The sequence below is a fragment of the Brassica rapa genome, chromosome A10, assembly GCF_000309985.2.
Source record: "Brassica rapa cultivar Chiifu-401-42 chromosome A10, CAAS_Brap_v3.01, whole genome shotgun sequence".
Classification (NCBI taxonomy): Eukaryota; Viridiplantae; Streptophyta; class Magnoliopsida; order Brassicales; family Brassicaceae; genus Brassica; species Brassica rapa.
The window spans coordinates 3,830,078-3,855,422 of record NC_024804.2 but is presented as its reverse complement, the minus strand read 5'-3'; the positions used below and the strand labels follow the sequence as shown (position 1 = coordinate 3,855,422).

The 25,345-nt window shown below is 42.2% G+C and overlaps 2 protein-coding genes and 1 pseudogene across 4 annotated transcripts; 2 read left to right on the top strand and 1 right to left on the bottom strand.

The window, feature by feature from the left end:
- Positions 1-2,006: 2,006 nt before the first annotated feature.
- Positions 2,007-4,845, top strand: LOC103848347 (cyclin-A3-4). 2 transcript variants are annotated; one of them, XM_009125266.3, is made up of 7 exons: positions 2,007-3,346; positions 3,423-3,655; positions 3,755-3,910; positions 3,989-4,022; positions 4,106-4,255; positions 4,340-4,474; positions 4,565-4,845. In XM_009125266.3, exons 1-7 carry the CDS (start codon positions 3,038-3,040, stop codon positions 4,664-4,666), a joined length of 1,119 nt encoding a protein of 372 aa, XP_009123514.1. In that variant the 5' UTR covers positions 2,007-3,037; the 3' UTR covers positions 4,667-4,845. The 2 variants fall into 2 exon arrangements, with proteins under 2 accessions (XP_009123514.1, XP_009123515.1); XM_009125267.3 differs by having other exon boundaries at positions 2,018-3,346; positions 3,758-3,910.
- On the bottom strand, positions 4,333-7,205 carry LOC103848346 (metal transporter Nramp2). 2 transcript variants are annotated; one of them, XM_033281793.1, is made up of 5 exons: positions 6,418-7,205; positions 6,132-6,268; positions 5,406-6,058; positions 4,977-5,253; positions 4,333-4,669 (listed from the first exon to the last, which is right to left on the bottom strand). In XM_033281793.1, the coding sequence occupies exons 1-4, from the start codon at positions 6,990-6,992 to the stop codon at positions 5,020-5,022; spliced, it is 1,599 nt and encodes a 532-aa protein (XP_033137684.1). In that variant the 5' UTR covers positions 6,993-7,205; the 3' UTR covers positions 4,333-4,669; positions 4,977-5,019. The 2 variants fall into 2 exon arrangements, with proteins under 2 accessions (XP_033137684.1, XP_009123512.2); XM_009125264.2 differs by having other exon boundaries at positions 4,333-4,691; positions 6,418-7,204.
- A 10,683-nt stretch (positions 7,206-17,888) lies between these two features.
- Positions 17,889-19,012, top strand: LOC103848353 (annotated as a pseudogene).
- The last annotated feature ends 6,333 nt before the right edge of the window (positions 19,013-25,345 follow it).

Sequence of the window (25,345 nt, the reverse complement as noted above, 5' to 3'; positions counted from 1 at the left end):
ACTTAAGCAAAATACCTCTTAAATTAACCTGAATACCAGACCAAACAAATCAGTATTCCTGTACACCTCATAAATTAACATGAATACCTTAACTAAATAACCTGAATACCTGACCAAACAAATCAGTATTCCTGTACACCTCACTAGCTAAAACGAACAACTGATAATCTACGCTGAATACCTGGCCAAACTAAGCTGAACAGCAAACATAATATATCTAGAGCCTATAAATTTATTGTTATAATCTATTTACCTCCAACGGTTCCGGGAGAGTTGGTTTAGCTGGCTTTGATACAGTTTCTGGTCCAATAGGCGTTGAAACATCGACTTCTGGAATCTTTGCCGACTTCGAGAAAGAGGGGCCTTCGCCCGCCATTGAATCTACCTACACGTTGAATTTCCTCAAAAAAGTTAGACCGGGATTCAGGCATTGTTTATCATTAGAAATTGTAGGAACAGTTTGATTACCTTTTCCCAGAAGCGAGCATTTGGCGTACGACCATCACAATGATTATCATGCATTCTCATCGTCTCCTCATCGCTAAACCCATCGCCGTTGTTCTTCTTGTGTTTCTTACTATCAGACCCAAATATTTCAGCTTCATCATTACCATCACCACTGAACGGACGTCGTTTCTTTGGAACTTCCATGCCGGTTGGGTCAGCGTGACCGTTGTCTCTGTTTGTTTTACCGGCTGCTGTGTTTTGCGGAACCGTGGACGAGCCTCCCCTATCATGATGCAACCAGTCAAAAATCTCGTTCCGCAATTTACCCAACTGGGTTTTCAGTTCAACTCGTATCCAATCTTTCAGCTCTTGCTCCTTATCTGATAAGTTCCCTGGTTCAGCCTGTTTACATATCCCACGACGAGGTCGAATAGGACGCTCAGGCGCCTGAGTCGAACTTCCAGGTTCATCACAGGCTTTCCCAAACCGCCTAGACGGCTTTTGACACTTTTTTGTGACACCAACACCTTCAGCCTTTTCGGCTGCCTTCAGAGGTGGAAGGGATGAATCACCTCCTCTAAAGTATGTTGCATTGAACTCGTGCCCTTCCCACATTCGACGAACTAAGTTATCTATTCGGGGATCGATTATTTCTTTCTTCCACTTTGGATCCCCACCTTCATCTGGGATTGAATACGTAACAATAACCTCAAACAAAGAACACAAACATTCATAAGTACACAAAGTTTGAGCGTCTTAACTTCTGTTTTGCAAATAAGATAGACAACAGCACTGTACCTCTCTTTGGGTTTCCACCAGAAGTATGTCTTCAAAATTCAGAAGTGCATTTGTTGAGTCGCATCCTTCTGGTTCTTGCAAGAAATAAGTGGTTTTATTAGGTTCAAGAATTTTCTCAAGCAATGAGGGGATAGCTTTAAAAGCAAAAAGTTGCAGCACCAGAGGGAACCCATAACACGCTGTTGACTGCTGTTTCAAACGAAGGCGCATGACCGAAAGGGATTTATCCATTTTAGAAGGATCAGAAGGTTGAGGTGGTGTCAATCTAGACAGAGTGCTGACGAATGCCTCTCTCCCCCATGGATATTGAAGAAATGATCCGGTGTCTTCCAGCATCTCGACGTAAGCAGGCGTCAGACGAAGAAGTTTGTGACGACAAACCAGGAGCCCATCTACAAGCGCAATGAGAGCTAGTGGCAACCGCTTCCACTCAGAAAGACTAGGCTGTTCAAGCATACGAAGAACATCTGGTACAGTCACGTATTCATCTTCAGTTTCAAACAACTCTTTCCACATACGTCCAGGTGTGGCATCGATAGATTCTGACCCGTTTCCTACTTTTTCTCTTTCAGGCTCGCATTTCAGCCCCGTGATGTCTCCGAACTCACGTAGAGAAAAGCGTAGTGGCTTGTCTGCAAACAAGAACCAGAGCTCTTATAGGCGCATCGTAACCAGCTGATGGCTGAGGAGAGAATGTACAAGTTTCGCAGAGTTAGAGCAGCGCGCTACAGGTAAGTGGAACAGAGCTCTAAACTGACTTCCTAGCAGACAATTCATTTCAGGGGAGCCTCTTAGCAACTTCACTAACGATCCAATGATATTCGCCTTTGAATAGATGTTCAGTCGAGGTTTGGCAGGATAGCAATTACGTGCGAACAGTCTTTCCGGGAAAGTCGGCGTGGTGACAATAAATTCCGGCTCGGTGGATGCAGCTTCGTCTTGTTCAGTGGATGCAGCTTCTTCTTGGTCGGTTGATGCAGGTTCGTCTACTTCTGACTCCGTTGTCATTACTGAAATACAATGACCAAATCCAGACATTTACCCAACGCTATATTTTTAAAAACTTTTCCCAAAGAATTTCACAGCGGAGCTTAGCGAAAGGAGATACCTTCATAACGAGTTCTAGTTTTGCCTTCTCGGAGAATTTTCTTGGGAATTGCTTCTCTATCACTGGCGGATTGACTACGAGTCACCCTCCTCGAGGGCGTTACGCTGGACGGGGATACCATGCCGATCTGGGTTCAGTCGAGGGTGGTTCTTATGTGAGAATCTTCTTATGTTTGGTTCTCAATTGCAGTTGTTTAGAGGTGGTTCTGGTATATTTTGATGGGATGTTTTTGTTTTTCTAATTTTTAATTTTTTTTTGCTTTTATTAGGTCTTTTTCTGATTTTTTAAATAAAAAAATAAGTGGTGGCACGGTCGTAATATCAAGAACCACGCGCGCCCTCTGTCGATATTTCACACTTTTCGAAAAGGCGATTTGCCCAATTTGCTAATTTAAACTTGAGGTGTCCAAACTCCCTAATATCAAACTTGCGATTTGCCCAATTTGCCAATTTTTTCTTTTATACTTTTATATGGAAATACCCGAACATCCGAAATATCCGACTCGTATTTGAGAAAAGGAAAAGCTGCGTGACCTAAAAAAAAAAGAACTCGATCACTCCCCCAAGGAAATGGCGCTTTTACACTTTTCCATTTCATTTACATTTCTATATTCAATCCAATCTGTCTCTCCTTTTCTCGCAATCTCCTCCCCCCACTCTCTCCTACCACACACACTGAGAAACCATGTCGGAGAACACGAGGATGACGAGGGCGGCGGTGAAACGAAAAGCCTCCACAGCGTTTGCGAGGGCGGACGAAATCACAGTTAGCAAGAAGAGAGTTGTTCTCGGAGAGCTTACCAATGTCGCTGTACCGAATCAGGAAAGAGAGATCCACAAGCCTAAATCAACTCTCATCCCCGCCAAGAAACAGACGAAGCATGCTCCCATACCTCCTCCTCCACCCGCCCTGGATTTCGAATCTGGATCCGTCGATCCTCAGATGTGTGGACCTTACGTCGCCGACATCTGTGCGTATCTCCGCGAAATGGAGGTAAACAACAGTTCGCTCTTATTACATGTAATGCTGAATGATTGTTTTGTGTTTTATTTTGTTTGATGAAATTCAGGGGAAGCTGAAACAAAGACCTCTACATGATTATATCGAGAAGGTTCAGAATGATATAACGCCTAGCATGAGAGGGGTTTTGGTGGACTGGTTAGTTGAAGTTGCCGAGGAATACAAACTTGTCTCCGACACACTCTATCTCACTGTCTCTTATGTCGATAGATTCTTGTCTGCAAAGCCTATTCACAGGCAGAGGCTTCAGCTTGTTGGAGTTTCTGCTATGCTTATTGCGTCGTAAGCATCCTACTCCTTTTTTTTTTTACCGAATTTGGTGTTGTATACAAAAGCTTCTTCAATGGTTGGCTTAAGTAACTCTTTTGCATTGGAAAAAAGTAGGAAATACGAAGAGATAAGTCCTCCTAAAGTGGAAGACTTTGTGTACATCACTGATAATACGTTTACAAGACAAGATGTGGTGTCCATGGAGGCAGATATACTTCTTGCTCTGCAGTTTGAGTTAGGATGTCCAACCATTAAAACGTTCCTAAGGTTCGATTTTGATGTATTACTTAATATCTTGTTCTCATTTTGATTGTTCTGCGCTTTTTCTATGTTGGGTTTTTGCAGACGGTTCACAAGGGTTGCTCAAGAGGATTTCAATGTAAGCTCAAAACCCATGACCGTTTGCAACTTAAAACAGTTTCAATTGTTGATCCTTGGTGTTTTCCATTGCCTTCTTTGCAGGAGTCACTATTGCAGATAGAGTTCCTCTGTTGCTATCTCTCAGAACTGAGTCTGTTGGATTATACCTGCGTGAAGTTCTTGCCATCTCTTTTGGCTTCTTCTGCTGTCTTTCTTGCCCGGTTCATCATCCGTCCAAAACAACACCCTTGGGTAAGCCATTAGAAGATCCATGACTGTTTCTTTTACAGAAAGGTGTTGAGTTCTAACCTAAATCTCTTTTGGTGATGTAAACAGAATCAAATGTTAGAAGAGTACACAAAATACAAAGCGTCTGATCTGCAACAATGTGTGGGTATCATTCATGACTTGTATCTAAGCAGAAGAGGGAACGTTCTTGAAGCTGTTAGAAATAAATACAAGCAACATAAGGTAAAAAAAAATCATCATTAGATTGATATAACATAGACTTAACAACGACATTTCTATATGGCTAATATCTGATTCTCTTGCGTTCTACAGTTCAAGTGTGTTGCAACCATGCCTGTTTCACCTGAACTGCCTCTTGCTTTCTTTGAGGATGTTACCATCAGAGACTTGAAGCCTTGTGTTGGAAGTTGTTAGTGCCTGGATTTGGGTTTGTATATAACTGCCATTAGAGTCGGCAGTTTAGTATTTTTTTTTTTGCTAAAAGTAGTCAAGAAATTCCTTTTTGGTTGGCCATTTATTTCAATGGCTGACTATGAGCTGTTTGATTGTTTTGTTTTTCTGCTTTTGTGCGATGTAAAAGCCTCTTTAGATCATATTGGGAATATACTATTAAAAAAAAACAAAACAAAAAGTACAATGTCACATTCGCAAAACCTATGCTAAAATAGACTCCTTATCACTAGTTTTGCGTTTTGAATACGTATAGAGGATGAAGTTTGTTTACCGTTGTAACATATGCGGCCTGAAGGGCAGTTATTTTTGTGCAGCTAGCTATTGGAAACTGTCACTCTTTTGGGAAGTTCTATGGAAGAGGAAGAAGACCAAGGAGAAGGAATAAAGTTGCTGTGTGAAATGAGGTAGACTATAAAGGCAACATAAGCGGTTGTCCAGACGCAGACCGTAACTCCAAACATAAACCCGTTCACTTCTGATACAAAGAAATCCAACAGAAGGTACCCATTGATGATCATTACAAGTGCAGCCACAGTCCAAGCTATTCTCTGCAAGATGAACCAATAAAATCCAATCAATTCACAAAACCCTAGACTTATGACATCATGCTTCTCTATTCCATTTCATCTATTGTAACCTATGTAGGGTCATACCAAGTGAAAATCTCAGAGCTTTTATGGAAAAAGAATTTGAAACTAACCTGGAGAATAGGTCCAATCTTGAAGTCTCCCATAACTTCTTCTTTAGATACCAAAGTTAGAAGAGGGAGAAGAGCAAAAGGAATCTGTACAGACTGAAGCACATTGAGCCATTCATTCAAAACATCCAAGGAAGCTTCAGAAGTGTTGAACACGATTGCTACAATCATGGTCGGCACAATAGCACAGCTTCTTGTTATCACTGCCCTCATCCATTTCTTAAGCCGAAGGTTCAGAAACCCTCCCATTATAAACTGTCCAGCATATGTACCGGTTATCGTACTGCTTTGTCCGGCTGCTAACAGCCCTATTCCCCAGATATAGAGAATCGGAAGAAGCCCACCTCCAAACTTCTCTTGAAGATACTGACCAGCATTAACTAAGCCAATGTTATTAGCTTTCTCGGTTCCGTAAAACCCTTTTGCAAAGACAGTAGTCACAAACAAGTTGATCATGAAAGAGATGAAGAGCGCGAGAGATGAGTCGATCAAATAGTAATTTAGCGCCTCTTGGACCCGTGATTTCCTCTTCGGGTCTATTTGCCTCGACTGTACAAGAGCCGAATGCAAGAACACGTTGTGAGGCATTATGACACAGCCAACAACACCTACAGCTTGTCTAATCGTCTTTGAGCTAAGTCTTGGAAGTAAAATACCTACCATGACCACAAAGATCTGAATTTTTTTAGCAAAGAGAGTAGAGAAAGAAATGATCATTATGTTTGTTACCTATCATAAGTTCTTTTCCACTTGGCTTGGTTTCACCAAACATCCAAGCAAAAGACAAACCCATAGTTGCAATCAAAACTGCAAAAACAGCTTCTAACTTCCTCACACCATAATTCTCTAGAAACAAAAATAAAAAACTGTTTGCAAACAATCGATTAGCACCAAAGGAAAAGCAATTGTTCTTAATTTCAGACTGAAACATAGATGTTTTGTACTGATTAGTGAGTTTTAAACTCAATTAGCGCTGCTAAGTAGCTACAGATTTGTATCATCTTCGAAGACTAACCAATCCGACGCCGTAATGACAACACCGGCCCAGAGAGGCAAGACGCCACGGCTAAGAATCTGAATCGCTATTGCACTACCGATGACCTCTTGAATATCAGCTCCGACCAGAGCGAGCTCAGCCATAGACCAAAGCACATACCTCGCCCAAGCCGGATACTCGTCGCGGCAGAGCTCAGCCAGATGTCGACCGGTGGCGACACCGACTCTAGCGGAGAGCATCTGAATCAGTAACCCCATAGCGGTGGCCCACATTAGGAGCCATAGGAGAGAGTAGCCAGCGATGGCACCAGCTTGTAGATCTCCTTCTAGATTCCCTGGATCTAAGAAGGCTATGCTCATCAGGAAGCCAGGGCCGGTGAACAGCCACAGTTTCCGCCACGAGAAAGGAGGTGCTGCGGCGGGATCGCCGGCTGATTCGAAATCGACGATCACGATCTTGTCACGAGATTCGAACGCGGCCTCTGATTCGGATTCGGATTCTTCCTCGTCGGAATTAGAGGGAAGAGACTGGGGAGGAGGAAGAAGGCGGTCAGCTTCCTCCACTTTCTCCGCGACCTTGACGTCATTTTCCATATCCTAATTAATACTAACCAGGAGACGAGGAATATACTCCCGGCGGAGAGAAAGGGAAGAGCAAGTGGAGGTGACGCCGTTTTTGTCCGACTTGGATGAATGGGAGGGATAAGGAAACAGATTGCATGCAGTTCACCACTTGAGCATCCTTACTTTTCCTTATGTTTTTTATGTCACACTTTTAGAAATTAAAAAAGCATTTCTTTCTTTTCTTCTCATCTTTTTATACCAAACTAGGATCAGCCCGCCCTACGGACGGGAATTATAATAAAAACTATTTTATAAGATTTTATATTAATTTATAAAACATTTAAAATTATTATAAAAATGATATTATAGAGAAACAAACAATTAAAATAATTTTGAGATCATATTATTATTTTTAATAAATATTTTTAGTTTGAATTAAGATGAGAGTAACCTTCATTGTTCTCTATTTTTTAGAGGATACAAAATTAGAAAAAAATAATTCAGAAAATGTAATGATATATACAAATTATACTAATAAAATATTTTTATTTAAAATTATCCTAATAATTTTTTTGAATTTGTTTTTGATTTTTTTTAAATTTCTTTTTCGAAAATCGAAAATTATGTTTGAAACTATTTTAAAAATATTTAAATATTTTTAAGTATTTGTTTATATATTTATTATAATCTTAAATTTCACATTACAAAAAACCTATTTCACTCTTCAACTCTAAATCTTAAGTTTAGATTAGTTAACCTTAGAGTATAAATGTTAGTGTAAACATAATAAATAATACTATGAATGTGGTATTTGTGGCAATTTCCCAAATTGAATGAAGATAAGTTCTATTTTATTATGGTTGTGTAGATATTTTAATCTATTTGTTTTAATCATCTAATTTTTCTTTTGTTTTATGTGTTTTTTTGCCGGGGTCTTTTATATTGGTCTATCGTTCGTACTGTGAAACTATATATATTTTCTATTTTCATATCATTGCTGAAACTATAGTTGACCTTTTTAAACCAGTACATAATTTCTATAAAAAAAATTATATTTTCTATATACAATAACATTTGATATTTTGATATATCACGGTGTTTTCAGTTTGAAGTAGTAAGTGGCACATTTTATCAACCAATTAAGGGCCGTTAGAGACATTGGACTATTACGTTTGTTAATGTAGCCTTGTTTGGGCTTGACAAACGTGTATAACGTTTTTAAGTAGCCGGATATTGTGGGATCAATTTTTTTTTGGTTTTGTTATATTCATCTTGGCTTAGTAATAACTTATTGATCAAGCAATCGGTATATAATTTTAGTGTGCACTCTTGCCTAATAGTGTATTTATACAGATGTTTTTAAACAATTTGCATATATTTCTAGTTGCTGTATTTTTTTAGCCATACTATTTAAGAATATAATGTTAAAGAGATTCGTAGTAAAGCATTACACAAATTTTGATCATGAAAGAAACGTAACGATATGCAAGAGTTATGCATAAGAGATTACAATGATCAGTTTTTTTATCAAAGCTATACAAAAATATTTTTAGTTTCTTTTTTTCATATATAAAAAAAAACTCATTATAGTTCAATCTATCTTACTTGGTTCCAAATATGTTTATAGTTTATAGACATCTTTCATGTCCTCAGTTCATGCAAGTTTGATAAAAAGAAAAGAGCGATAGAGGAACAATAGAAGAAGTAGAGCGAGGTTCTCTCCTTTGAGCTTTGTACCTTTAAATTCTAAGTCTTACTCAATGCTAACTGGGTATTCTTTTTGGTCTCAGCAGGATCAGAATGGCTCAGGCTGGTTGTCAAAGAAGAAGACGGAGAGACTTCAGCAGCAACGGTTCAGAGCCACCACTTGTGTTGTGGTTTTGAGTTTTCTTGGAGCTCGACGAGTGAAGCTCTGTGCGTTTTCATCTGAGGATGATGATGATGGAGCTAATGTGCTGAGCAATGAGGACTCAAGAGGGTACTAATGTGCTGAGCAATGAGGACTCAAGAGGGTAAGGTGTGAGGGGCATGTCAATGACTGAAGAAACCATCGGGCTGTAGCTTAAGGAAGAAGAATAAGAGCTCATGGACTGAACAAATTTGCAGGTATTCCCAACCTTGCCAATCACACATTGCGGATACTGGCTGCATTGTTACCACAGAGCTGTTTCTGTAGACCAAAAAATGAATGGAGGATAGAAAAACAGAGCTTCATAACCAAATAAAGAAATTTTAACTTATTTTGTCGGCACAAATTCTAACTTACCTTCAATTATTAACCAAAATATTATGGTTGACTCAATGGAGTTTCAAGACAGTAAGGTTTAAGCTAATATATCAGATGCTTGGGTAATGAGACTTACATGACACAGCGGGAGGCCAATGTCAGTTGAGCATGAGACCATACCGAGAGGAAGAACCATTTTTGGCTGTAACTATAGGTGATTTGAACATGTAAGCCTGGTAAAAGCTTAGGTCTTGGTATAACTACTCTGAATTCCTGCTGTGAATGAACGGATTGAGACTGAAACCAAATAAAAATAGTTAGACCAGTTGATAGCATGGAGCTTGTACACCATGAAAGAACGGAATGGTGAAGTCAACAGGTGAAACCAAATTTACACTAACATGTTCTCAACTAATAACAGCATTCTTTTCCATATGTGAAGTCCATTACTACAGAAATATTTGAGAGATCATACAATACGTTACAGCTACGACACATATATGCTAGATCACATAGAGAGAGAGAGACCGATTGAAACCAGACGTAACGGAAATCCATGTACTACACAGATAAATAAAATATGCTGTTTAGAGTGAATACTCTTCACAAGTTTAGAGTGAAGATAGATTTTAGGAAATCAAGTTTTGTAATCCCAGAAAAAGTATGTTCGCTTAGGACCATCATTAGAATAAACACTGTAGAAGTATATAAGGACACATGTGTTCAGAAGATTCTTCAAAGATGCACCAGGAAAATTAGTGAATGAATAGCATTGTCTATCTTACCTAGAAATTTTGGGACAATTAGAAACATAGAGAAAGAGAAAGTCAGAGAAAGACCTGAGAAACATTGTGATAGCTGAGAGCCTCAGTTGATGGTTTATGCTTTTCATCATTATCTTCCTCAGCTTTTGCAACTGAAAACTGAGATTCAGACATTCATCTCTGCATTATCTTAATGTGCACATCAACTATAATAGCAACTCAAACGTATGTAGCTGCAAAAAGAAGAACGTGACACTTCATTACTTGAGAAAGTCTTATTGTGGAGGCTGGAACAATAGAGAAGACAATGAATGCTTCACAATTCGTATGTAGGTATGTTCACAAACGTATGTATGTTCACATTGTGAATTATGATTCGTTGAAGGCCAATGTAATACCAATCCAATTATGACCAATAACATTTAAATCGATTCACAAAAACTCAAGAGGAATACATTCCAATTTTAGAAGCACAAATACACATGATATTCATCAGTAGCTTGAAGTCCAGAAAAGCCTCAGTAAGAAGCTCATAAATTAGACACAATAAGGTCTTACTAAGAACGTGAATGGAAATAAAGAGATTGGACGTTTAAGTTAGAAGCTATCCCCAAACGATATAAGTTGACACTGAAGCACAGTAACGACACTTAAGGGAAGATAACTCAAAGGCAGAAACTATCAAAGCCACTATGTGCATTCGAACAGACCCGCTTATTCTATCTGCAACAGTCTTTTAGTATGAGATATCATGAAACATTTTAGTTCAAGAAAGTAAGGGAATGATGATGATGAGTCACCCGATCCTTGGGATGCAGAAACTGGCCTTCTTATTAATCATACATTTAACTATAAGCAAAGGGTGACTCAGATAGCCAACACCAAACAGAGTAGAGATTTTTTTTTTTTGTGTACACAAGATGGTGTTGGGATATATGTGTACCTTTGTAAGCTATCAGAAGCAGATAATCTGCAAGGCTTGATATAGACTCAGTTTCTGATTCTCTCCTTGATCATGGTCTCTATCCTGTTCTGTAAAAAAAAAAAAGAACATGTTGAACACTAAACCCTGAGCAGAACACAACAAAAATAAACAATTAAAGGTTTTTACTAAGAAACATGATCCGTACATCTGCAGAGAACTCTCGAATTGTTTCTTAAATCTCTCAAAAGACTTTTAATCTCAAGGTAAGACACCTATGGAGTCAATAAAAATGGGTACATAAACTACATAAAAGGATACAAAGATTCAACCTTTCTGGATTTCTAGGAGCGATCTCCACCATGTCTGAATCCTTCGATTATCTTCCTGAATATTGATTCTTTATGCTTCGCAAAAAAAAAGTGATTCAAAGATGTAAATGATTTGGAGAGGATGAAAGCATACCTTTTTATATAGAATCACACAAACAAGTTTAATAAGAAGTCCTTCTCTTATTCACTCAATTCAGATCACAATCACAATATCAAATCAATAACCTAAAACTCATAAGCTATGTCACATCTTGACATCTTCTTATATAGGAATCAAAGTTTCCTAAACACAATAGGTTTAACATATTTCAATATTTCCTAATCCTTATAGATTTCCATAACTCAATAGGATTAGATAGCTTCAATCTCAAGTTACTTCAAGCTTACTCCAACATTCTCCCCCATAAGCTTGAGCTCAACTTCATTCATATCCTCAACTCCAATCAAGTTTCTCATCTCCTTGAATTTGATCCTTCCAAGTGATTTGGTTAGTATATCAGCTCTCTGTTCACTTCCGGGCACATGATCAACTTCTACTTGCTCGTTTTCCACACACTCTCGAATAAAATGGAACCTCCTATGTATGTGTTTGCTTCTACCATGAAACACAGGATTCTTTGTGAGTGCTATTGCTGATCTGTTGTCGACTCTGATCATTACTCGCTTGCAAACTTCATTGAGGACTTCTCCTAGCAGTTCTTGAAACCAAATGGCTTGCTTTGCTGCTTCAGTAGCAGCCATAAACTCTGCTTCACAGCTTGACAACGCCACAATCTCTTGTTTTGTTGAACACCAAGTTATAGGACTATCTCCAAGGTAGAAAACATGGCCTGTAGTGCTTTTCCCATCATCATTGTCCACATTATGCGAGCTATCACTTTAACCTTCCAGTTTCAAGTTACCACCACGCTTAAACCGAAGACCAAGAGAGCATGTACCACGCAGGTACCTCAAGATTTGCTTTAGAGCAGCTCCATGACATTCCTTAGGTTCTTGCATATACCTACTAAGCACGCCCACGCTGAATGAAAGGTCAGGACGTGTGTGTAGTAGGTATCTTAGACAGCCAATGCTTCGTCGATACTCTCTTGCATCAATGTCCTTATCATCAGGTGACTTTGAGAATTTGGCATTCATCTCCATTGGTACATGTGTAGGATTACACGAGCTCATTCCCGTTTCCTCAAGAATCTTCCGTGCGTACCGATCTTGTCTTAAGACAATACCATTCTCTCCTTGATAAACTTCTATCCCCCAGTAATAAGTCAACTTGCCAAGATCACAAATCTCAAATTTAGTAGCCATCTCTCTCTTGAACTCTTGTATTACTTCAAGTGATGATCCAGTAACCAATAGATCATCTACATAAACAACCACGACAAGTAGACTCTTGTTTTCTTCCTTTCGATACAGTGAAGGCTCCTTCGAGCATCTTTGAAAGTTCAGACCTCGCAGGATCTGGTTTAGCTTTATATTCCAGGCCCTTGGTGCTTGACGCAAACCATAAAGTGCTTTCTTGAGTTTATAAACCTTTTCTTCTTGACCTTTAACTACAAATCCTTCTGGCTGAACCACAAACACTTCCTCCTTCAATTCTCCATGGAGCAACGCAGTCTTTACGTCAAGGTGGTGGATCTCCCATCCTCTAGAAGCCGCAAGCGCCATGATCATCCTTATTGTCTCAACCCGAGCCACTGGTGCAAAGACCTCATCATAGTCAATACCATGTTTTTGAACATAACCCTTTGCCACCAACCGTGCTTTAAACTTGCTGATGCTACCATCGGCATTACGCTTTATTTTAAATACCCACTTGAGTCCAATTGGCTTTACTCCAGAAGGCAACACAACGAGTTCCCATGTATTATTTTTCTCTATAGAGAATATTTCATCCTTGCAAGCATCGATCCATACCTTCAACTTCTTGGCTTCATTATAATCCCATGGCTCATCGTTAATGATCATCAAGAGGCGTTCACTTTCAACCTCAGCAAGCAAAATATAGTCATCTAGATAAGATGGCTTTGTACTCACGCGATGTGACCGTCTAGGTTCTTGTGTATCATCTTCTTCATCACCTTCAATGTCTTCTTCATCATCAACTTCAATAACATGTTCACCTTCTTCTTCTTCATCATCTTGAATGATCTCGACTTCTCTTGACTCATTACCCAACTTCTTGAGTTTCACGACAAGCTCTCCTGCTTTAGGATGCTCTGTTTCCTCTGTTTTACTCCAGTCCCATTCTTTCTCTTCATAAAACACAACATCACGACTTACTCTGATTCGCTTGGTTACTGGATCAAGTAATCGGTATGATTTTGATCCTGGTTCAGTTCCCAAGTGTACCAGTGCTCTTGCTCTATCATCGAGTTTCTTTCTTCCCGGTGCTTCTGTTTTTGCATAACACAGGCATCCGAATATTCTTAAGTGCGAGAGGTTTGGTCTTCTTGAGCGTAGCATCTCATATGGTGTTCTCTCATCTAATGACCTTGTTGCAAGTCTGTTGATTAGGTAAGTAGAATGTCTCACAGCTTCTCCCCATAGGTTATTTGGCACGTTCATATGCTTCAAGATACTCCTTGTCATCTCCATAAGTGTCCGGTTTTGTCGTTCTACAACTCCATTCTGCTGAGGGGTGTAGGGAGCTGTCAAGTGCCTCTTTATACCTTTCTTGTCGCAGTATTCATTGAATTCATGAGACACAAATTCACCTCCTCTATCGGTTCGAAACATCTTGACCTTGCTCTGTGTTTCTTCCTCGACAAGTGTTTTGAATCTTTTGAATTTCTCAAGAGCTTCACTTTTCTCTCTCAATAATATTGTCCACATGTATCGTGTGTGATCATCTATAAGCACAAATATATACCTCTTCAGAGCCGGTGTTGTTGGTAAAATAGGACCACAAAGATCCCCGTGAACAAGCTCTAGTGGATTAGAAGCTCTAAACTTCGTTGCTTGTGGAAAAGGTTTCCTCGCTTGCTTTCCAAGTAAACAAGAAACACACTTTTCTTTCTCAATTCGACGTTGGGTAAGCCAGTAACAAGTTTCCTTTTTGCCATCAGCTTTAGTGTGTTGATGTTTACATGGCCAAGTCGTGAGTGCCATACAGATGTTTGTGTGGCTTCAGTTATTTGTAGACAGTACATACGATCGACCTCCAAACTGACCTTGTATAGTCTGTTTCTTGATCGTGTAGTACTAACCATCAAGCTTCCGTATCTGTCATATAGCATCAGTGTCTTGTCTTTCATACTGACTTCGCAACCCACTTCAGTAGCCTGTCCCAAACTAATAATGTTGCTTCTTAATCCTGGTATATAGTAGACGTTATTCAAGATTTTCTTCTCGCCTTCCTTAAGAACAAAACGGATTGAGCCCTTTCCTTGTATGTCGATCCGAGAGTCGTCTCCAAATCTTACTTTACCGGTGATGGTCTCGTCAAGTTTGTAAAAGAACAGGCGGTTCCCACACATATGGTTACTAGCACCATTGTCAAGATACCACACGTTCTCTGCATCAAGATCAGCCTCAAAGCTAGTAGGGTTTACTTTATTCTCGTTGAGGTAGACTACTTCGTGTACCATTAATTCATCAGCATCTTGGGTGTCTTCATCTTTCTTTTCAGCCGTCTCTTGGAGCTTTAGCACTTTGTCCGGACAATCATTAGCGTAATGACCCTGTTTGTCACACTTGAAACAGGTTATGTGTGACGCATCTCCGTTTTGACGCTGTCTATATGCATCTCGCTGACTTTGAAACGTTGATCCAGTGCGACCACGACCTGTTCCTCTCCATTGAGAACGACCGCTTCGACCTCGTCCTCGTCCTCCACAATAGTTTCCTCCATAACTATCTTGGCTTGTATCACCATACATCAGTTTCCCTTCGTCATGTGTTTCTTCTTTTTCTTCAGCGATCCGTTCTTCATACGCTTTCAATCTACCCACTATGTCTTCGAAGCTCGTTGTGTTGAGATCAAGAACTTGTTCAAGAGAGGCCACAATATGTATATATTTCTTCCTTGGCAAGGTCTTTAGAAACTTTTTCACAAGTTTGGATTCTTCAATGGTCTCGCCTAGTGATGCAGATTTTGATGAGATTTCAGATAGTTTCCCAACAAAGAGATCTATTGTATCTTCTTCTTTCATCTTGAGTCTATCGAATTCTGCCATTAGGGTTTGTAGTCTAGCTTCTTTGACCCTCTCAGCTCCAACATGTCTTGCCTTTATTGCATCCCAAACTCCCTTTGCTGCATCAATGTCTCCAACTTGCAAGATTAGAGCTTCGGGTATGGATTGAAATAGAAACGCTATAGCCATATTGTTCTTCTTCTCATCCTTGGATCCCGGGTCAATTGTTTCCCATACCTCACTGACCTTAAGTGCCACCTTCATTCTCATAGCCCAGACAGTATAGTTTGAAGAAGTTAACATCGGAAATTTGATGGAAGCAGGGCCGTTGTCTTTGTGCGCCATGCCGGTGTCTTTGTGTGCTACGATCTCATCCTTGTTATCACTCATGATCGATCTTTAGAACCTGCTGGCTCTGATACCAAATATAGAATCACACAAACAAGTTTAATAAGAAGTCCTTCTCTTATTCACACAATTCAGATCACAATCACAATATCAAATCAATAACCTAAAACTCATAAGCTATGTCACATCTTGACATCTTCTTATATATGAATCAAAGTTTCCTAAACACAATAGGTTTAACATATTTCAATATTTCCTAATCCTTATAGATTTCCATAACTCAATAGGATTAGGTAGCTTCAATCTCAAGTTACTTCAAGCTTACTCCAACATTTTATACCCGTAGAAACACCGCCTCTCAGAAGAGTAACAGACGTTGAAGTGTAAATTGTGGCTAAAGGAGTTAAGAACATGCTTAATGCAATGAATCTGGAAGAATTCGTTCAGATTGATGGAAGAAGGTGTAAGGACGTGATCGAAAGCCTTTACAAACCGAATCGTCTCCTTTAGATCGAAGAATCAGAAAACCCTAGAAATGGATCGCATCTCTGAAGAGAACATAGCTCTGCGGCCACTGGAACTGAAGAACGGGCCGCACAACATGTCAAGAACAAAGCCCATAAACATCCGTACTGCTTTAATTGAAACGATGTGTTTTGGGTGAACAGACACGTGTCGCCTCCTGGTGCAGCGACTTACTGACGTGGACGATGACGTGTCACAGCCAGGAGTGAGCAAACAGTACTTTATATATAAAGATTATATCAAGGCAATTCTATTTTTTTTTTAAAGTTTTTGTGACAAAAATAGACATCAAAAACTAAAGTAAACAAAATATCATTTTTTTATTTTGAAAATTTTAATTTTTTTATTTATAAAAAATTGAAATCTTATCCCACAACCTCATTTGTCAGCTCTAAACCCTAAACCCATAATCCAAAACCCTAAACCCATAATCCAAAACCCTAAACCCTAAACTTACCCGTTAACTCTAAACATTAATGTTTAGATTAATTAACCCTAGGGGTATAAGTGTATATTTACTTCTTTTGATAAAACATTTAAGTCTATTTTGGTCATTTTTATTTTTAAGGTCTATATTTGTTACAAAAACTCTTTTTAGGTCTATTCTAGGGAATTTCTTATTATACTATTATCTAAACTATTAATTTAGTATTCTAAAGATACATTTTCAAAAATATTTTTTTCATTAAGAGGTGAAAGACTCTTATACTCTTACTATATATATAAAATAAATAATTATTTAAATAAATAAAAATAAAATCAATTTTTATGTTTTCGAATTATACTTTTTCAAATTCGAATTTTTTATAAAAAAAATTTTGATTATTTTTTTTTCAAATTTTTTTTGAAATTTAAAAAATTATTTTTGAAACTATTTTTAAAAATAAATTTTATTTTTATTATTTATTTAGATATTTATCAGAACCCTAAACTCCACATTCCAAAAACCCTATACTATCTCTCAACTCTAAACCCTAAGTGTAAATTAGTTAATCCTATGATTATAAGTGTATTTTTTCCTCTTCAATTTGTTTTTATTATTATTTTTTGGTAAAATGTTAAATATTATACCATTTTTTAATTCTGACAAAGTTTACAGAGAATACTAGTAGGAGAATTGCATAAACGAAACTAAACAGACGGACCAAAGCAACAATGAATTGAAACCAAAGAAGATCGACCAACCTAATAACTAGCTAAACAGCGAGACACGCTAAGACCAAGCGGAGCCAGAAGGTCGGAGATAAATAGCCGGTTGCCACGAGCTACTGAGAGATAGGTGCCCTCAAACCTAGAAGCTACGGCTCCTGCAGCTTCCAACAACCAACCCAACACAACCAACTCGAAGAATTATAGCACAAACTTACTACCAAACAAGACAGACGCACCACCGACGGCACGAGAGAGAGCCTTCACACGACGATGCCGTCGTTCAAACGTCAGACCTGAAGATTGCCGTCTCCAAACCCGACCCTTTGTGACCGTATACACCCTTTGAACCGAAATCTCATATAGAGAGAACGGACCGCACAAAAGCTAACCCTCCGGAAGTGAACCTACAAGAGAAGCAGCAAACCCGAGAGCCAAACTGCCGCACAGAGACAAGGGAATGGCCGCATCGACCATAGGAAAAACAAGACAATTTCACCATTAATGGGCAGAACGAGGAATATGAATGACCTCACCGCCGAGGGCCCCAAGGAAGAGACGAGTTATACAACCGGGAAGACCGGAGTGCCGATCACAAACGGAGCCAATGAGGAACAACCGACTACACGCGCCACCACCACGTGCCGCCGGACCATCACGTTCCGTCGCTAGAACCACGCGCTGCCCTAGACCATCAGAGACCACCGGTGGAGATAAAGCGGACGGACCCTAGACTCGCGAAATCTCAGATCCGAACCGATACCGAAGCTTTGCGTACGACCGCGAAATCTCAGATCCTCTTCAATTAGTTTTGTCTTCTAATGTATAGTTCTTAAGTTAGGTAATGTATTCACAAAATTAGAAGGTTTAGTTAGCTAATGTATCAACCCTCATGCATCAATCTCATACGTTGAACAAGACTCTTTGCTCGTCTCTTATTTACCCTCTTCATAATTCTCCCTCCTTGAGTAGGTATGCACCCAACAATCATGGAAACGGCCTTATGGTGTGGGTTTGCTGGTAGGTGGACTGGACGAGTCAGGAGCCCACACCTCTACTACAACTGCCCCAATGAAAACTACTTTGAGTATCAAGCTTTCGCTATAGGGTCTCGCTCACAAGCTGCCAAGACTTATCTAGAATGGAGATTTGAGAGCTTCAAAGAGTCATCAAGAGAAGATCTGATAAAAGATGATATCTTGGCTATAAGGGAAAGTTAGCAAGGGGAAACACTCAAGAGCTCCCTCTGCACGGCTTCTGTTCTAGGAGTCGGTGAACCATTCTATTTCTTGGACCAGGAAAGGATACAGAAAGTGATTGACACGTTTGAGAAGGTTCCCGAGGAAGAGGAGGATGATGGTGAGGGTGAGGCCGAGCCTGAAGATGTTGCTGCATATGGAGAACAAGGTGGTTCAGGTGATCAAGATGTTGCGCCAATGAAAACGTGAGCAAGTGAGTATGATTTAGATGACACTGACATATAAACAAAACGTGTTGGGTGTGGGAACCGAAATTCGCACTGTCGATTTCCGTTTAAATAAGGAAACTAAGAAAACCCTAGTTTCCCAGAGGACCCGGATATCTGTTAATTACCACACGTCAAGCAATCAGAACACGAGAATAACAACGATAAAAATAAGAAATCGAAAAGAGAGCAAAGTAGATCTTATTCCGAATCTGCGTATGAGCGTTACAACAAGGTATAAGCCTGGGCTCGAGAGCTGTCGGCGAGATTCCTAGTTCTAGCAACCCTAAGACGGCTAAACCTAATTGAGTCGCAGCTCGAAATAACAAAAACGGAAAGTTGCCTAAATCGCTCTAAGTGCTAAGTTTGCTCTGAAAAAGTCCCCTTCCCTGCTCCTCGCCTAGGACTCCTTATATACTAGCTCCAAGGTCGGTTTACGCTTTTACTCTTCTGCCCTTAAGCCGTCATAGCATAAAAATGGAGATATTCCATTTTTCCCGATCTTCACAATTATCTTCAAAACTTCCGTATTTATCCGCGGAAACTTGACATTTATCCTTCCTCGTGGGCCAAGCGCGAACCATGCTGTGGTTCACGGGCTTTTGGTTAAGAAAAATCGTAGGATGGGCCTCGAGTCGTGTTTTAGGTCCCTTTGGGCCGTCTTCCGACTCGACACGTTTACTACGAGTTTTCCGCGGTTTCTAATCCGCGAAGTTTGATCGATGAATTAGAATAGCGGGAAACATGGACTGAGCTTGCTACGGTCTTCGGGAGATAGCATTCGAAGGTTTGACGAGAATGCAAGGACTGGTGTCGTATCGATGTTCGGAAAGGTTCAATCGCTACACAGCGACCGAACTTTGGCTCGAGCCCGATCGCTATGTAGCGACCGAGCGAAACGAGTGCTCGGTCGCTACGTAGCGACCGAGCTTCAGCTTGAGCTCGGTCGCTACGTAGCGACCGAGCGGGACGATCGCTCGGTCGCTACGTAGCGACCGAGCTTTGGCTCGAGCTCGGTCGCTACGTAGCGACCGAGCGGGACGATCGCTCGGTCGCTACGTAGCGACCGAGCGGGACGATCACTCGGTCGCTACGTAGCGACCGAGCTTGGCTGAGCTCGGTCGCTACGTAGCGACCGAGCTTTGGCTCGAGCTTGGTCGCTACGTAGCGACCGAGCGGGACGATCGCTCGGTCGCTACGTAGCGACCGAGCTTTGGCTCGCGGTCGCTACGTAGCGACCGAGCGGGACGATCACTCGGTCGCTACGTAGCGACCGAGCTTTGGCCCGAGCTCGGTCGCTACGTAGCGACCGAGCGGGACGATCGTTCGGTTTGAATCCCAAAGAATACTTCTTCGTAAAAATAACCTCGTATAGGTTATTTTTACGAAAATTACATCCCTTCTTTTACTAACTCTTTCGGAAATACGATCTCTGAGGATTTTCGGGTGGTAATTCCGTCGTAACCGTTTTTGACCCCAACAGTTAGCCCCCCAGCCCGTTAGGATCATGCATGGGGGGATCCTAGCGTGCGGTTAGGCATGTTTGGCAAGTTAGGCGTGATGGATGGAATTAATATGCGAAAGTCCGAGCTTGAATAGTAAATCCTCATGTCTTATAAGAAGAGAGGTAACTTGTTCCATAATTTTTTCACTTTCTTGTTTTTCTCTAAGATCTTTCAAAAAACTTTCTATCTTTCTCTCCACCCTTTTCCTCTATTCTCTTAAGAGAAGTGTAAAGATGTCGAGCAAGAAAAAGATTGCGAAAAAAGGGTCTTCGTCCGCGAGTCCTTACGAAGAGCTCGTCGTTCCGAAGATGGAGTTCGTGCCTCACTCGGTGCATCCTGCCGAGAACGAGGCATGGTGGGTTGCTCATTATGGCTCGTTGATCCCTCCCAAGGAGAAGCCATTCCCGGTCCTGGTCCATCGTGGAGTCGAGGAAGAGGACGCAAGCAGGACTACTGACGAGTTTCTCGCGACGATGCGGTCGTTCTACCACATCCCGGATGTTGTGGAGTTCCGGGTTCCCTGCCGCGGGGAATGTGCTAACAACCCCCCGGAGGGTTACTTTACTTGTTATGAGGCGTTCATAGTGCGTTGTCGCCTCTGGTTCCCCATACCCGAAATTCTCGTCCGAGTGTTGGACCGCTTCGAAGTCGCGATAAGTCAGTTGACACCCCTTGCCATTCAGCACCTTATTGGGATCTTGATCCTAAGCTATGAGCATGGCCTTTCCCTTTCCGTCGATCATTATGAAGCGCTTTTGAGGCTTCAACTTGTCAAGGATACGGATAAGCATAGGTTTGTCCCTCGGAAATTTATGTCGGTGGTTAAGAAGTTCATTTCGAACTTCAACTTGTGGAAGAAGTTCTTTTTCTTTGTTCGTTTGGACGCTGCGTCCGTCGAAGAGAGTTGCATTCCACTGTTCCGGAGGTTGCCGAACAATCGTCCCTTCATCAATCCTCTTGCTCCGTTCCCTGAGGACATTATCGCGGTGAGGGATCTTCTCAGGAATGGTCCCTTCTTCTGGACTTCTTTCACGCCGAGAAGGGTTCGGAAGGCACTGAAATTTGTGCAACCTGGTCCAGCTTTGGACGCGGATACGGGAAGCGACTCCGAACCCGACGACCAGAATCCCGTCGAAGCTCCGACAGCTGCGCCGGAGTCGAGCTCTTGGAAGGGAAAAGATGTCGATCTTGGCGACATAGAGTTTTCGATGGACGACTCTATGCTTCCAGGATGGGATCCGAACCTTGCTTACGGCGACGGAAGCGGTTCGAGCGAGGCCCCCATTCCGGACTTCGATGATTTCTTTGCTGGGCTGCCATCGGGTTTCGATGCTCCTCCTCCTACGAAAGAATCGGCGAGGCCGAGAGTCGTTGCGGAAGGATCTCGCATCATCAATTTGGGAATTTTTTAGTGATTATCCTATGTATGGATTTGTAAAACGCCCATCGATTTTGCAGGGCCTGAGCTTGCTGGGCTCGGCCATCGAGGCGGGTCATAGAGAAGCCATGGTCTACCGCTTCAAGGCGGAGAAAGCGGAGCGGGATCTCGCTCGCGTGCAAGGCGAGATGCTGGAGCGAGAGGCACAGCTTACTTGTGATCATGCGCGGGCTGTTCGTAGAGCGGAGAGGAAAGGCAAAAGAGAAATCGTCGAGGTGATGAAGACTCGCGCATCTCAGTTCCAGGTTGAGTACGGGAACCTTAAGAATGCCTTTACCTCGGTGGGCGACTTTCGCGAGTGCCGTGGTTCGGTCGGAAGTCTTTGGAGGACGCAAGCCGACGAATATGTGTTTGAAGAGGAAATGAGCTTGATGAAGAGTGGGATGAGTGACCGTGCCCACGCTGAGGCGCTTATCCCTCCGATCGACGAGAGGATTCAAGGGTTCTGGGATTCCATCCCGGTTTCTCCTGATACCGAGGAGGTCCCGATCGATTTTCACGATGGTGGCGAGGAAGTGGATCGTCCTGCGGATGCGTTTGGTGCTTCGTTGTCCGGGGACTTTGACTTTGGATTATGAGGGATGGATCAGTTATCCTTGTTTTCGGCCGAATGTGGCCCTTTGAATTTGGATTTCGTTTAGGCCAAGATGGCCGTATTTGTATTTTCGGGACTGGCCGTTGGTGGCTTTGAATCCCTTGCCGCTTTACGCGGTTTATTTATATGATAAATGTTTTGTTTCGAGTTTTTCCTGAGTAGGGTTGAAGTAAATACGAGTTGTCGTCTCGTATGTAGTTCTAATTAGACGTTCAATCTGTTGGTTCGTTCGTGATTTTCGTAAAAATTTATCTGTCTTTACGATTTTCGAGAACATTGAGATACGAACGGAGAGGCATGGTTTATGATCTCGTATCTTTTAGATATCATGCCTTGAGATGTTTGAGACCAGAGCGTTGGGTTTAGGGCAAGACCTAGGTTTACTTTCGGTTAAGGTTTGTGCGGTGACTAGCCGGCTATCGTTTTTCCTGTTGCGATTTCTTCCTGACTCGCACCGGTTTAAAGTCCGCGATATGTTCTCGGCTTATATGACTTGTATGGTACGAATCGAGCATCTTCTCAGAATCAACTGGAAGTGCTAAACCAAAATTTCGGATTTTTGTTGTAGCGCGCTTTTGTCCTTGTGCTGGACGTTTTTAAAGATCAAAAGAGTGATCGGATTGCGTTTGTTTAAGACGGCTGGCGTGTTCGTCGGGGCCAATCGACGAACGGGGTGTAAAGTTTTTGGTGGTCGCGTTCGGACAATTTGTTTAGCATTGTCCTCGAATTTTAACTTTTTGCGACGTCTCGCAGTTATTTTCGAGGATTATGCGTGTATTTTTGCGTGTTTGAAAGGTGATAATCTTTACGATTTTTGGGCCGGATGAGGCCGCAGACGAGCGTAAACTGAAGCGTAAGCGTTTTCGATAAAAAGACAGTGTATATTGTAAAATTTTTTATGTTTCTAAAAACTCGATTACAATAATGGCGATTGTGGGAGTATACGAGTATACGCACCCACTCCCCCCCCCCTTTTTAGAGAGGGGGATAGCTGAACTCGTCTTTTGACAAGCTGCCTACGTACCCCTTTCGAGGATCAAGCCATCTCGTAGTTCTGTTTCATGCCGCGAGTGTTCTTACTCGGCGGTTGGTGTCGCGATGTCCGCCTTGACCGTGTCGATCGTGGCTGGGTCGACGCTATTTTCCGGATGTTCCGGTTGAGTTGTCGCGTGGGCTTCGGATTTATGTCGAGCTTCGACGTCCGATGCGTTTGCGTTGACAGACGATTTTACTTCGTCCTTGTGCGGGGCGCTTTTGGCCGAAGATCGATCTATCTTCGCGCGTTTGCCGTTTGCAGAAGCCGTGATTTGCCTTAACTTATGCTCCGCGAGGAAGCATAGTCGCGACTGTTTTTGGCATCCCCAGATGGCCGCGACTCCGCTCGGCGTTGGGAACTTGAGACCCAGGTGGTAAGTTGACGGAACTGCCTGCATGGCGTTGAGCCATGGGGTTCCCATGATCACGTTGTAGATAGCGGGATGGTCGACTACCGCGAATTCGACGATTTTCGTGATCTCCTTGGCCATGACTGGCAATTGGATTGATCCGAGAGTCATCGACACTTCGCCTGAAAAACCCGTGAGTGGTTTTGGCGTCGGAATTACCTCTCCGAGTTCGATACTCATCCGCTTGAGAGTGTCGCGGAAGATTACGTTGACCGTGCTTCCCGTATCGACGAGTACCCTTCCGACTTCTAAATCTCGTATGACGAGATCTATGACGAGCGGGTCGCAGTGAGGTTGGTCGATACCGCCGGCTTCTTCCTCCGTGAAGGTGATCGAGCAACTTTGGCCGTCTCGAGGAGGAGACCATGTAGGCCAATTTGCGCTTGATTCTGCCTTCCGTTGGTAAGCCTTGATGGCTGACACGGTATCGCCGCAGTATTGAGATCCTCCGATGATCATATTGACTCTGCGACGATTGTTATCGTTCCCTTTGTCATCCGGCCTCCTACCGCGTTTATCCCCAGGTTGGTTTCGTTGAGGAGATTTTTCGGCGGGCGGATTTCTGTCCGTCTTTGGAGGCCGATCAGAATCGAGGATGAGATCCTTGACGCTAGTTACTTCCGAAAGCTCTCCAGCGAGCAGCTTCGCGGCCAGTCTTGCTCCTAAGACTTTGCAATTAGTCGTGGAGTGTCCTCGGGATTGGTGGAACTCGCAGAAGGTGTTCTCGTCATACCCTTGATTGCGAGTCCATGTGTTGCCCGTGGTCCGGCCTTGATCCGAATTGATCGCATAGTTATGCGCTCCTTGGAGATCTTCCCCCTCGTGATGGACGTACTTGTCGTTACGAGAGTTCTTCTTTTTCCCCTTCGGATCTGCGTCTTTCGAGGATGGTCTTGCCGGCTTATGTTTTTGCGATAAGACTTTAGTTTCTTCCTCCACTATGATATAGTCCGTTGCTTTGTGGAGGGCGTCCTGGATCGTTCGCGGTTTGTCGAGAGTTATCCATTTTCTGAATTTCGACTTGTACCAGAGCGTCTTTCTCAGCGCGTCGATGGCCACTTTGTCGCTTATCCCGCTGACCCTGGACATTATCAGTTTGAACCGACTGATAAACTCGCGGAGGGGTTCGTCTTCCCTCTGGGAGAGACTCCAGAGATCAACATCGGAGGTTTCCCTGTCTATGAATACAGAGTACTGTTTGAGGAATTCCGATGCGAGCTGTCGAAAACTCCCGATGGTGTTGCGACGAAGGCGTGCGAACCATTCGAGCGCTGCTCCTTCAAGATTTTCGACGAACAGGCGGCAATAGCCGGCATCCTTTTCGCCGTCCTTCAGTCTTGCTCTTCCCATCGCGATGTGGAAAGCCTGAAGGTGCGCTTTCGGATCGGCCGTACCATCGTACTTCGGTACTTTGATCTTTCCCGGATCGGACACCCTCATGTCCGAAATGCGACTGGTAAAGGGGGTCTTTCGAGCTCCTTCCAGCAGTCGATCGATCTCGGGGCAGCACTAGTAGCATGATGGATTTGAGACTT